General features: G+C 43.3%; 1 protein-coding gene across 8 annotated transcripts in view; it reads right to left on the bottom strand.

The window, feature by feature from the left end:
* The window catches only part of LOC147429139 (uncharacterized), a 271,770-nt gene that overhangs the window by 104,752 nt on the left and 152,776 nt on the right, over positions 1-14,242 (bottom strand). For 4 of the 8 annotated variants that reach the window (XM_086495407.1, XM_086495402.1, XM_086495401.1 and 1 more), the window contains 4 exons: positions 8,499-8,676; positions 7,800-8,370; positions 7,560-7,672; positions 6,677-7,426 (listed from right to left, as the gene is read on the bottom strand). In XM_086495407.1, the coding sequence (XP_086351533.1) occupies positions 7,378-7,426; positions 7,560-7,672; positions 7,800-8,370; positions 8,499-8,676 (911 nt within the window). In that variant the 3' untranslated portion in view covers positions 6,677-7,377. Of the gene's footprint in view, positions 1-6,676; positions 7,427-7,559; positions 7,673-7,799; positions 8,371-8,498; positions 8,677-14,242 lie in introns of those variants that run through there. The other 4 variants (XR_015185826.1, XM_086495403.1, XM_086495404.1 and 1 more) reach the window with 1 other exon arrangement.

Here is a 14,242-nt window from a genome sequence, read left to right as displayed (position 1 = left end):
TACCGCCCCTTCTGGGCGGCCCGTGGATTGCAACCTTTGGACTTCAACTATCGCCTCACCCTTGCATAGTGGTAAGGCCCTTGCTTACTCCCTTGTCACACCATTTGTACCTTTTGATATAGCCTTACACACATTAGCCACGCTACCTCATGCCATTAGTGCCTTCCTGTGTTGGAGACCTTTTGCAAACATGCCCACAGGACCACTGGTCCTATAAATACTTTCAATGTATCATTTGTGAGTGTGTGAGTGTGTGTACGCGCGCGCGTGCACGTGTGGAACCTTGCGTCTAGCCCTCGCTGCCCAACCTCTGCGCGCTTCCCACCAGCCTTGCGTGCTGCTCGTAGCCCAGACCTGTGACCTACTTTCATTTGCAGTGTGCAAGCAATTCTGTGTGTGTGTGCGCGCGCGCAACATATAGTGTGTGTGTGCGCGCGCGCAACATATAGTGTGTGTGTGCGCACGCGTGTGTTTGTAGTGCACCTAACTTAGCCACATGTTTGGCTGTGTGAATACTCAGCCACATGTTTGGGTGTGTGAATACGTCGACCAATGGTTTTGCTTGAACAATGCATTTACAAGCGCTAAAAAGCCATGAAGATTTTGGCTATGGATGCCTTGACTCTGATCAAAGAATGTTTACACGAGGATTTTGAAGATGCATGCCAAGCCTAGGAAGGGCCTGCTCCTGTCACGGAAGTGTGCATTCTTGTGCAAGAGCTTGTGGATACCATTGCTATGCCCTAAATGGGGTGATTCTCTTCTTCCTTGGAAAAATGTCTACTGCTCAAGATGTAGGCCAATGGGTTGATTCCTTGCTCAAGCGGCAAGCAGTCCGGGGGGTTTAATTTGGCGCGAAAGGGTTGTATGAGGTCTTACTAGCACACATGGATGCTAGAATCACTCATGTCTTGCCTTGGTCTCTCACCGAGGATTATCAAAGCCTTATTCATCATAAGTGCCCCGTCTAGTTTGAGGTGGTGGACTTTCCTCGTACTTGGCATCACTTTCTTCCCTTATTGACAGCCCACTTCTGCAAGGTCATGTCATTTTCCCTCCTAGGCTAGAGGCAAACACAACGCGTTTTTGTATTTTGTGGGACCTTGACATCCCCAGATTAGCAAGCATTTCGTTTGATTTTGGGGATACAGTGGTCGGAAAGCCACCTCCTTCAACTGTCCCTACCCCTCAACCTCCCCCACCTCCAAAATATTCTCCTGAGATACAAACCAAAGGTGCTACTGCTTCCACCTCGATAGCTGGGACGAATAAAGGAAAAGGGAAGCAATCACAATTTCCCACACAGCCTGCTTCTCTGAGTGCAAACTATAAAGGCAAAGAACGGGTTTCAACCTCAAGCTTTGATAGTGCCCAAGAAACCTGTTAAAGCCCGCATTCCGGCATCTTCTCGCAACTATGTACCCCCATTGAAAAATCTTACTCAGAAAAAACTGCCTTGTAATGACAAAACTTCTTTGGCTCAGGCTCGGGACAAGGTTGTTCGCTCCTACAAGGAAGTAGTTACAGGGAAGCCTCTTCATCACAAGGTGCCCCTCTCTTTAGTCCTCCTAGTCTAGGTTATGATACGTTTCCTCATGTACCCACCGCTAATGAGGATGTGCCAATGGGCACTAGTACTTAAGTCTCTTTTTTCTTGTTTCCTCGCCCATTGTATATACCATGTAGGATGCATAGTTCTTTGATTTGCATCTCCTATAATGTGTGTGGGTATGCAATTATGACAAGTGGCGGCTTACCTTGCACTATGTGCATACATCTAGAGCGGATATAGTTGTTTTTCAAGAGCATAACCAGCATCATTTTTCCGGACAAACTTCTTGCTTTGCGGGCTGTTGGATAGCTTATGCACGATCAACTGGCTGTTCTGGAGCACTTCTGCTTGTTCGACATGAACTCTTCCCAACCTTGGTTTCGATGACCCAATTGGGAGATGGATGGTCATCCAATGTATTGTGTTAATGGGGAAATCTTTGAATTTGGCACATTATATGCATACGCAATATTTGCTGATAGGACATGTTTGTGGAGTGTTGTCTCCTCCTATTGTTGGCGTTCCAATACATTCCTCTGTGGGGATTTTAATAACGCACCACACCTTGCGGATAATACTATTGGGCACACTCTCACATGCTTCATGTGGAAAGACAATCATGGGATCACTTTATATTGACTTATTGTCGATTGGATTTGTGGCCCCTTTTGCATGCGGATGATCAAGATTCACATTTCAACATAATGCTCGATCCATGTATCGCACTCGATTGGATCGCCGATATCTTTTTCATATGCAACAGTAAGATGACTTTGTATGCGATATGAGGACTGATTATACCCTATCTCTCTTGGATCATGCTCCCATATGCTTAAAACTACATTTTGGCTCCTTTTCTGCCAATGACTCCCTACCTAAGAAGAAACTTTTGCATGTCAATAATGCTTATCTCAAGCATGAACTATTTTGCACTAAGATTGTGGACATCATCCCGCCTTTGACATCTCAAATGTGTTGACATGGACACAACCTCGTTTCGATTTGTTATGAGTGCTCAATCTGTCATCCAAGAAAATGGAAAGTATTATTTGTTGAAATTGAGAGAACAAGTTAAGCAGGCAAAAGATACTTGTCACAGATCAATGCACTTGGTTAACAATTCCTCTCTTACTAAGACTAAAATGGCTGAGCTACTCTTTGCTCGCACTATGTTATGACATAACGATGAGAGGAAATTGGCCAAATAGCAGACCCAAGCTTGTGAACAAGCTTTTAGAGACAAACGGTTGTGCTTCTAAACAATTCTTCCAATGTGCATCATTCTAGGCAGTCTCAAGCTATCCAGAGAATTAAACTTTCATCAATGGCAAGATCTTTGAGGCTCCTTCACCTCCCACACAAGAAGCTCACCAAGCTCCTCACTTGTTTCTATCGCATGTTACTCCCATTCTTTCGATGCACCAGGCTCAAGACTCGGAAGTTGTTTCCACTGAGACGAAATTGTATGCCAACTTGCTTGATTTGGGCCGTTGGAAAACTCCTGGTTGGGATGGTCTTAATGTTGATTTTTTCTTGTCTTTTTGGGACTACCTAACGTTGCCACTGCTGATAATGATGAATACGGTGTGGGAGAAGTAGGAACTACCCTCTTGGAAAGAAGGCTTACTCAAGTAGATACCCAAGCATACACAATGTGAAGAATTCTCTCATTGGCAACCAATCACGCTCATGCCCATGGTATATAATTGATGGCCAAAATGCTTGTTAATCAATTCAAGTGCTTTCTACATGAAGGCTCGCATCAATCTCAATATGGCTTCATTCCACGACATCAAATTACTGATAACCTTGTGAATACCATCATTGGAATGGAATATGCAAAAATACACTCGACAAGATGTCTTGGCCATGGTTGACATTGGAAAGGCCTTTGATATTGTTCTTTGGGACTACATTGCAGATACAATGCAGCAACTGAGATTTGAGCTTAGCTATCCTGCGTGGTATTTTTCTTGTATGCACATAGCACTTTTGCTGGTTTGTTGGATGGATTTCTCACAGACTTGCCCTCTAAGACGTTCAGTAAGGCAAGGATGTCCTCTCAGTTCTTTGTTTTATGCAATCGCTATTCACCCCTTCCTTATGTATTTCGATTCCTTGATCTCCACTGGTAGATTGCATGGCCTGACATTACCATCCGGGCAACACTTTATCGGCCAGGCCTATGCAGATGACTCTTTATATATGCCTTGAACAATCACTATGATGATGTGGAGAAAATTATGCATAATCTTCACTTGTTTGGTGGCGGCAGGCCTCAAAGTTAATTTTCGTAAATCCAAGTTATTACTTCTGAATGAGTATGCTTTGCATAAGCTATTATGGCAAGGGGAAATTGTTCCTCCACACATCATAGTTCGTCAAATGGGTTATCCGCTAGCTTGGGATGTATCAGTTGGGCTGGGTACTCCAACGTCTGCATTCCAAATTGAATTATTGGAAATTGTCCACTTGGCCAATACATCTGCATCTCACGATTGTCCAGTGCATTTGCATGGCTTATGTGCAGTTTTACTTACCTTTGTTATCCATGTCTCAGCTACTCTTGCAATCCGTTAGGTCTAGTATTTTGGAGCATTTCTGCCGCACCTCGTCTCACAGAAAGGGTCTTCCCCTTTTATCTATGGACAAGTTGTGTTCTCCAAGCACCTTAAAGGGCTGAATATTTTGGATTTGCAAAGTCATGTTCTCAATCAGAAAGCTATGCTATTGCCAGTCTTGGTGGAACAGCAACAACCCTAAAACACTCAGGGTATCACATTTGTGTGCGCATATTGTCACGCCATCCTTTGGTCATTGGCAGCCGCCGACTTATTGTGGGGTTTTCACTGCTCTAGATCCTTCATTCGGCAAGTGTTGGCTTCTCTTCGGCTGCGTTTCCCTTTCGAAACTTTTCACATATGGTTTTGGCTTGGGGTGCTCCAATCTTCACACTCCCAATTTACGGTATTTTTAAATAAGGTCAGACTTTGGGTTCTCTGGTCCATTTGGCACCATCAAAACTCATGAATGTTTCAAGGCAGTGATGTTGACCCGTTTCCCTATTTCAAATTGTCACTTGGTCAAGCATTGCATTTCGCTTATGACATTGGGGACATCACTCTTAATGCCTATACGCTCTACTTTGATTGTTTCTAGCCCTCGGAGTCTCATGGTACTCCACTTTTTTTATCTCTTACTTTGTGGGTTTTCCTCGCTTTAAGGTTTCCCACTTGTAAATTCCATCAACAAGATTTTAAATTTGCTATATATATAAGCAATATCAATATGAACATACTCCGTTCGTGAGCCTATGACTAGAGGATGTTCCCGCCCAAGTAAACCATCGTACCAGCCTCAAAGTCGGTCCACGGGGGATCTCCGGACATGTGAAATTAAACACAAGTTTAACTAGAAAACCAAGCCCACTGTTCCATGCATGAACTAGAGCATTTCATCTCCAATCTATTCGTCAAACTGAGATCTATAATTAGCTCACATAATACTTTTGATGTCTTTAAGGGATAACTTCGTGATCAATAGTTCATACAGAAGAAAATTACCTCTATTCAAGCTGTTTCAATGAGTCATGACTTGTATTCTACTGCTATGATTCATACTTCTTATGGGACTTCATTTGGTCAACCTTTTTAATCTTTTTTGAATTACACAAATGTCTGATGTTAATTGAGTTTGCCAAACTTTTTCTGAGATTCTTACAAGATTTAGAGTTAGCAAAGCTCAAAAATTTATCCTACACGTGCTAATAATCATCAAGAGGATATATCTTTAGAGGGTGTGATTGGATGTATTTGAGAATCTTGAAGCAACACCTTAAGCAAGTGGATAAGAAATGTTACTGTGCAATTATGATTGCCATTTTCTAAGACAATACCTAATGTGTTCCATATTTCTTAGTTGATAATGTTTTAGGGTGAAACTCAGAGGAGTATTCGTTCTAAGGAGCACCAGGACTCTCAAGCACAAAGTTCGGTGGTTCAAGTTCAATGATGGCGTAGTATTTCCTCAAGTCCAATCATAGCAGTACACATGAAGTTGCATGGATTGGCAAGGACCTTCTCACCTTAAGCAGAAGGAGATACCATGTGCACACTAACTCCATGTGACAAGAGGGGGTGCTTAAATTAATCCCTGAGCCGACCTTTATCTATAGAGCAGTGTAGAGGTTTTCAAACTAGCTATTTTGTGCACATGTTCAGTGAACCTGTACGGTGGAACAAGTCTTTGAATTAGGTTTTGTCACTTTCCAACCCTCTTTATATAAATGGTTTGTACAAGGTGTTGAAGGGTGTTGCTGCACTTTGATGCGCACTCAGCCGCATCAGCATGCAGCCTAGGCTAGGGCCAAGTCAGGTCATTTAGGGGTCTAAACTGTCCCACGACCTCTGATAAGGGACTATCAAAACTCTAGGTTATTGGTTGTTGGAACTCAAGGCCAAAAATGCTTAACGGGATGTCCTAACGCCATCATTTTTTAAGGAGTAACCTCCATTTCCTTGCGTTTTTTAGCCCATCGCCCCCTCTTGAAGCCTCATTCCCCTGCTGCTCTCCCCAAGATTGGGTGCACTCTTGGCAGCTCATCATCATCTTCATCCTCCACATCTCTCACACCATACCATAGGTCTAAATCTGCTGGTGCTTACTTTGCATCATAGTTAAACTATGCCATAAAGTGTTCAGCGGAACCAGGGTACAGCCGAGATCTCCGAGAGCATCTCCACCTTGTGGGCTTAGCAGTGTGAGCTGGCACCAGCCATCCATCTGCATTAGGTGACTTTTGTCCCTGCTACTTCTCAACCCGCCACCCTGTGTCGCCGCCCCAGCATCCCTCTCAAAGTATTTGAGAGGATTGGACTCTTCCTTCTTCTTGTACATACTTCGCATGTCTGCAGTCAATCCAACACCTCAGTTGGTTTCTACTTTCCAGTTTTAACTCACTTTTCAATACTTAGTATTCTGTTTTGCTGCATCAGTCTTCAGATCCTTGCTCATTACCCAGGCGATTACAATTGAATTTGAATACACCTAGGCACAATTTATAACTGTTCGCTCCTATCCGAGAGAGCAATACAAAATGCATAATATTTTGTTTTCTCCCAGAAAGAAAGAAATATCTTTTTACGTCTATTAGAAGCCAGAGTCGGTCTATCAGACAAATCAAATATACATGTGTGTGTCCTCCCATCTATCGGGAAAGGACAAAAAGTACAAAAGTACAAAGTAACAAAATGTGGTCCTGTGGTAAGGGGAGGCTAGGAGGTGATTCATGGAATCTAGAGATCACCGTTGATTTGGCCTTTTTCTAGTGGAGGGACATAGACATAGAGAGACACTCTTGGCACCTGTAGCGGTACCAGAGGTGGCAGACAGTCACAACTTACAAACTTCTTGTAGAGAACCACCACCATACTGCCGCCCCTGACACAGACACAAAGAGGGGTTACCATACAGCAGGCTGAGATGGTCAGAGCTATGATACGCCCCCGAGCTCCAGGATACACAGCTCCAAGACTCCATCCCATGCAGATCCAGGAGATCCAGACTTGTCACCACAAGGCAGCCCAAGAGAGATTTTCTCTAATGCTGGCAGACCCAGCTGCAATCATATGTGCAGCACTTACACCACACCCACCCATGCATCACATCTTACACCCAGTTTGATATAGGATGGAGCTAGTAGGCTTGATGCACTTCATGATTGTACTTGCCTGGGCATATAGATGTGCACCCATATAACCCCCCCCCCCCCCCCCCCCCCCCCCCCCGGCCTCTCATATATCCAGAGTGTTTTGAAACCTCCAATATTAACTCCTGCTCGGTTGTAGAATGCTTACAACAATACAGTTGTCTTGCCTGTAAGGGAAGAGTGCAACACAGCACATTGACACTTCTGAATCAATTCCGCACAGATCTTTGCTCAATGATTACTTGTGGATGTGTGCTGGCAAGTATAACAAAAATTGAAATGCACTTGATTATGTTTTACCTTAAAATCAGGATAGCAACCAGAATAAAAGCGATCATAGTGTGAAGAGGCTTGTTCCATGAGAGAAGAGTCCTTATCCAGCTTAATACTGCTCTAACAGGTTGCAAAAGTTCCTTGGAGGTAAAAGTAGGCCAAAAAGGGAAGAAAATCAATAAAAGACAAAATATAGAAAGATACCATAAAGAGACAGATCTGTGGCACTTGCATATATATGCAACCCACAAGAAAAAATGCTGCTACCTTCAAAAGTGTAATGTTTGTCCCAATGCCATCAAATTTAACCTCCTCTTCTTTTTCCTTGGCATTATGTAAATATTTTGAGCTTTCTCTTGCTTCTTTTACTGCAACTTCCAGAAGAGTAGGCTCACCATGTTTGACAGCATAGAATAATGGTTGCTGAGATTGTACAGTCTTCCAGACCTTGAAGCTTTCCAAAGCATCTCTGAAAGACTTTTGCACCAAACATGTCGAATTTATCTTCATGCCCTGACTGGTCTCTTCACTTGTTGCATTTTCAAATGTAGACAATAAAGCCTCCAAGACATGATCACCTCCGCGTAACATGTTTTGTGCCAAGTTAAATGTGAGAAGAGCGCCCGGACTTGCTATTAAAAGCTGCATTTCTCTTGTAGCTTGTAACCGCACAATTCCCAATGCACTCCTTGCTAATGCTTCTATCTTGCACGTACTTTCTAGCTTGTACTTTCTAATGATCTTCTGAGCATCAATGACCTCTTGTATTATAGCAAGCCAATAGTCCCGTCTCCTAGATCCAAGCAGCTCCGGAAACTCAAAGACTATACGTTGTTCACTGCCTTCACATGAAGCCAAGGGAACAACTGAACATATCAAATCCAGTTACGAATATCCCAATATGCCTACTTTAATACACATAAGCAATTATTTACAAGGATTCTTTCATTAAGTATTGAGACTCACGGAGAAGTTGTTTGGTAATTGATAGCCTTGTCAAACATTCGTGAACCCCACGGTCCAGCAAGCTCTGTAGAGACTCTGTGATCTATCGGCAATGAGAGGTCATACTTTATGGCATCCTTGTGTGACACTAATGATGAAGGCTCAAAGTAAAGACAATGATCTGTTAGTGTCAACCGTCCTGAAATGTCCAGCAATTGTGGACAGAACAAGAAAATGTTAATCAGCATTTACCATCATAAAAAAGAAAGACATGTCTCATAAAAGAAAAGAGGGAACTTTTCAAATTGAAAACCAAGTTTGTTCTTCTATACCCATGACATCAAGATTTGTATTATTTTATGTGACAGGGCTGAAAGTCTCGTCATAATCAATTCCATACATCTATGCATAGCCTTTTGCTACCATTCTAGCTTTGTACCCGCTTACCGTCTTGATCATCTTTGAATTGTAGCACTGTTAGTCTTGTGTACTAGTAAATTTAAAATCTCAATGAATCTCCAAGTTCTACAAGTTATAGCATAATAAACCCCTGCACATGCACTTGCAAATAACAATCCTACTCTTGTGACTTACACTGAAAACTAATGTGCTGACAAGGTGTAGCAGGAAAAGTGTGTCGTGCTCTCTACAGTGGGTACTCCTCAGTGCAATATGCATGCAACCTCACTCCAACACAAAGAAAACATCACACAGCAATGGAACAACAACTCAAAGCACCAGAACAGACTCAGATCTCGATGGAACTCGACAAACTCATAGAACCATACAGATTCTAGCTGGCAGCACACTCGGTTCCAAGCCAGGAGTCACAAATACAATGGACATGTCAAGGCTCCAATGTGCAGGTGACACGAACGAAGGGAATGGATCTCCCAGCTATAGGGACCGCCTACAGACACGCGTCAGATGAACCACCCGACCATAGCCACCATCCGGCAGCTCCCCCGTGCTGGGGCAGCGTCCGAGGACGTAGGCGTGCACCTGTAAGACCGGGTGTCCCATACCACCGGGCCTCACCTCCTCGAGGTGACCTCGTGCACTCCTAGCCTCGCGAGCTAACCACTGGCACTTTGCCAATGGGGGTCGATAACTACAAATGAGGCCTTGGCCTCCCTTTTATAATAATGGCCGGCCACAGTGGCCGAGTTCACACTACGTCCGTCCGGACACTCGACGCCCATCCCGACGGCGTCTGGGCTAGATCCCCTCTCCTCTGAGCGGGACATAACATACTCCCCCCCTTAAGAACCATTGATGTCCTCATCAATAAAGTGGGGATACTGAGCTTTCAAAGCTCTTACTGGTTCCAAGTAGCAAACCTTTCAGATTGACCCTTCCATTTAATTAAGTATTCGTCATAAGCCTTTCGGCGCGAATGACGAGTACGATGATCTAAAACTGCCTCAGGTTCTTGAGGAATATACTCAGTTTGCATATCTTGCCATACATTTCCTCGATAGGCACAACAACGTCGGCTTTGCCTGATTTTACTTTAAGGCGGCTGACATGAAACACTGGATGTACACTAACATCCGAAGGAAGAGCCAATTTATAGGCAACTTGGCCAATTTTCTTTGTGATCAAGAATGGACCACAATATCTAGCTGAAAGCTTATAATGCTTTCGTGTTCGCATAGTCTTGGAATCCTTGGGTATCTTCAGATAGACCCATTGTCCCACACCTACAATCCTTGGAGATCTCTTTTGATTAGCATAAGTAGCGACTTGATCACGAGCCGTCCTTATACTATCCTTAGCAAATTCGAGCATTTCTTACATGTCATACAAAAAATCACGAGCTTGGTGTTCCTTGACTTTTTCTAGGCCAATAGCAATTGGGGATTTAGGCTCGAATCCATACATCAGCATGGATGGGCTAAATCCAATAGCAGAATGCTTGCTACTATTATAGGCAAACTCTAATTGTGGAAGATGTCTTTCCCAATCAGACTGCCTGTGAGAGACATAGGCTCTCAACATGTCCTCTAACGTTTAATTCATCCTCTCAGTTTTTTCGTCGGACTTAGAATGGTCAGAAGATGACATACTCAACTTCGTCTGAAGATGAGCAAACACGTCTCGCCAAAATCGGCCAATGAACTTAGTATCTCAATCATTGACAATATCCTCTGGCAGACCGTACAGCTAATAAAGCTGATCGACAAATAAAATCGCCAACTCATGGCTTTTTACCGTCGACTTCGTTGGTATAAATTTTGCCATTTTTGTAAGTCTATCGACCACAACCCAAATGGCATCATTGCCTCGACTAGTATTTGGAAAACCAATGATAAAGTCCATGGAAATACTTTGCCACTTGGCATCTGGGATTTCCAATGGATGTAGCAACCCATCTTTCCTAAGGCGCTCTGCCTTATTGACCTGACACTGAGCGCATCGTTTCACATAGCTCTCTATGTAAGAGCGCATCCTTGGCTAATAGAAATATCACTCGACCAAATCCAAAGTTCTTTGAATGCCTGGGTACCCAGCGCTAGGAACATCGTGGCATTCGCACTAAATTCTTTGTCGAACCTCATCGGTTTCCGGCACGTAGACTTTTCCATTTCTGAACAATAGTCAACCTCTAATGGAATATTGTCGTTGTCTCGTCTCACAGGCACGACTCACTTGGGTCTCCGGATCACCCAAGCCTGTGTACGAGTCATGCCCCGTTTTGACCTCGTTCCATATCTTACCAAAATAGCCATCGGAACAACATAGCCCTCTGAGAGAGAGAGAGAAGTACGTCGAGATTTCATCCATAGACAAGGCATTAACCTCAGGATTCCTCCTGAGTGCATCGGCAACTCGATTGCTGGATCCTTTTCTATAACGGATCTCATAGTCAAACTCTTGCATAAGCTCAATCCATCTAGCCTTCCGGCCTCTGAGATCACCCTAACCACACATAGCGCAAAGAATGATGATTTGTCCATGCAACAAATGTAGATCCATACAAGTAGTGTCGCCATTTTCTTAAGGCGTGGACTACAGCGTAAACTCCTTCTCATACGTTGGATAACGCATCTCAGCGTCAAAAAGATTCTTACTTTCAAAAGCAACATGACGTCCATCCTAGTATAATGCCGCACCAATGGCATAATCACTAGCATCCGTTTCAACCACAAACGATTTGCTAGGATCCACAATATGCAATATTGGTGCAGTAGTCACCAAGTGCTTTAGTGCATGAAAGCTCTCATCGAGACGCTCATTCCAGACTAATGTGGGATTACCTTTACGGTGAGGACCCGAAGTCTTCGGCCCTTTCATCCCTCCTTTTAAAAGTTGCGTAAGCAGAGCAACGACTTTAGAGTAATCCTTAATAAATTTTCGAAAGAATCCTGTAAAGCCTAAAAAGGACTTTACATGGCGGACGTTCTTAAAAATGGGCCAATTTTGCACTTTATGCAACTTTTCAAGGTCAACGCGAATTCCATCGCGAGAAATGATGTGACCCAAGTACAGGAGCTCTTTCTTGAAGAATTCACACTTGGAAGGCTTAGCATAAAGCTTCTCAGTTCTCAATGCTTCGAGAATAGCGTGAATATGTGCTAAGTTCTCAGACAAACTTCGGCTATAGATCCAGATATCATAGAGAAATACAAGAACGAAGTTGAAACGGTCTCAGCAGATCATTCATCATCTACTGAAACGTAGCTGGAGCATTGGTCAAACCAAAAGACAAGACCAAAAACTCGTAGTAACCATAACACATATGGAAACCTGTCTTAGGAATATCTTCCAGTTTGATCCGTATCTCATGATAGCTTGATTGCAGGTCTATCTTTGTAAAATACAACACTCCACAGAGCCGATCTATCAGATCATCCATGCATGGGAGCAGATACTTATTCTTGACAGTGAGCTTATTCAACCTCTTGTAATCCATGCAGAAGTGCTTAGTGTTATCCTTCTTTCGAGAAAGTAACACTGACGCTCCCCACGGGATTTACTTGGTCTAACAAAACCCCTGTTAAGATAATCTTTCAGCTATCACTGAATCTCGTCCTCCTCGGTTTTACTAAACCGATAGGGTTGCTTTGAGAAGGGCTGACTACCAGCCACCAAATCAATGCCATGATCTACTCCTCTCGAAGGCGGCAATCCAGGAGGTAGATCATTAGGAAAAACATCCTTGAAATCAGTCATGATTTCTTGGATAAGGTTGGATTCGTAGAAATCCCCAAGTTCAACAAAAGAACATGAAACATTTTTACGAAATTCAGTGACAGTAAGTACCAAGCACTAATGAATCAAACCAAACAGATGGTACACATTGATAAAAGTCAACATCAGAAGACATTGTATCTTTATACATTTCCAAAGCAGTAACAACTCGTATTGCAAAACCATTATTTATAGATTTCTGATTACAAAGTGACACAGATACATGAGGCATGTGCTGCATAACAAAAACAAGAGAGTAATGTACATAGTCTATATACAATGAGTCCTGTTTATCATAAAATCATGGAGTTCCTAAAATAACATCTACTCTGTCCAGGCGCTTGATGTGGAAATCCACGTTCTCTTTGTAGTCAGCTACCTAGAGCAACAAATCTGGAACTCTCCGATTCCATACATCCGTATCCTCGCCACGAGCCATCTTCACGCGATACCCATGATCACAGTTCCGCGTCCGTAGGCTCAATTTCTGCACCAATTTTGCACATCCGCAAAATTGTGTGAGCTTCCATTATCGAGTATGGTCAAGTCGTAACCATTGATCTTCCCGGGGAAACAGAGAAGATCGTGCTTATCAAACACTTTGGTGCTAAAAGTACAGTTAGTGCATGGACTGTGCGTTAAATGATGGATTTCAACTTGAATGACATCAGAGTTACCTGAGATCTCGTGAATCTAAATTGAAGGACGACCTTGCAGTTTCTGTGTCTTCTTCTTCTTCTTGGGGCAATCCTTGATTTGATGACCCGTCTAGCCACATCCAAAGCAAGCATCCTTCTTCACTGCATCAACAATTGAAGCATTTTTGGCTTTCTTCTTCTCCTGAAAAGATCTCGGTGTTGATTTGGACTTATGCTGGAATCAAGGTCCCTTCCTCGAAGCGCCCTCACTGGATTAATAATTTGCAGTTCTTTTCTTCGCATAGTTCGCTCCATTTATCAAATGGAACGTCCTGGCCTTTGCTACTGCATTCTCGACGTCAGTCGGGGTTTTGTCCTTCATTAAGGTCCAATGGTAATCTTCATGTAATCCCAGCAGGTACATGTGCACAGCTTGCGTAGAGTCCACCTTGCAGAATGTGAGCGCTTCTTTGAAAGCCGTGGTGTACTTATCAAAGGATCCATTTTGCCGAAATCCCTCTTGAATTTCACACAAAAATCAGCTCAAGTCGTAGGCTTCTCTGTCATGTCGCGCCACCAGATAAGCGCCTTACTGCGTAAATAGAGAGGAATCGTCTGAATTCTCCGTTTATCATGCTACCCATGAAGGTCAAAATACGTGGACCACTGATGCAGCCAGTTATTTACAGCCAATTCCGTACATTCTTTCTCCTCTCCTGAGAAATTTGTAGTTTTGTACGAAATTGTGGCAGTTGGACAACCCTGTGAGCGCCCAAAAGCAGCAATCTGCGTCCGCAATTGCTACAGATGGGTTTTGTCCTCGAAAATTCGCACAGTCATCGACTAAGCCGTATTTCCAGAGCGGTAAGTCGGGGACTAAGCCCTTGCACAACCCCTTCGAGAGAGGCCAAGCGAATGTTCGTCTGAACGTTC

The sequence above is a fragment of the Adiantum capillus-veneris genome, chromosome 22 (genome assembly GCF_014529385.1).
Source record: "Adiantum capillus-veneris isolate H3 chromosome 22, ASM1452938v2, whole genome shotgun sequence".
Lineage (NCBI taxonomy): Eukaryota > Viridiplantae > Streptophyta > Polypodiopsida > Polypodiales > Pteridaceae > Adiantum > Adiantum capillus-veneris.
The sequence above is the reverse complement of the archived record's forward strand: the minus strand, read 5'-3'. Positions and strand labels throughout refer to the sequence as shown.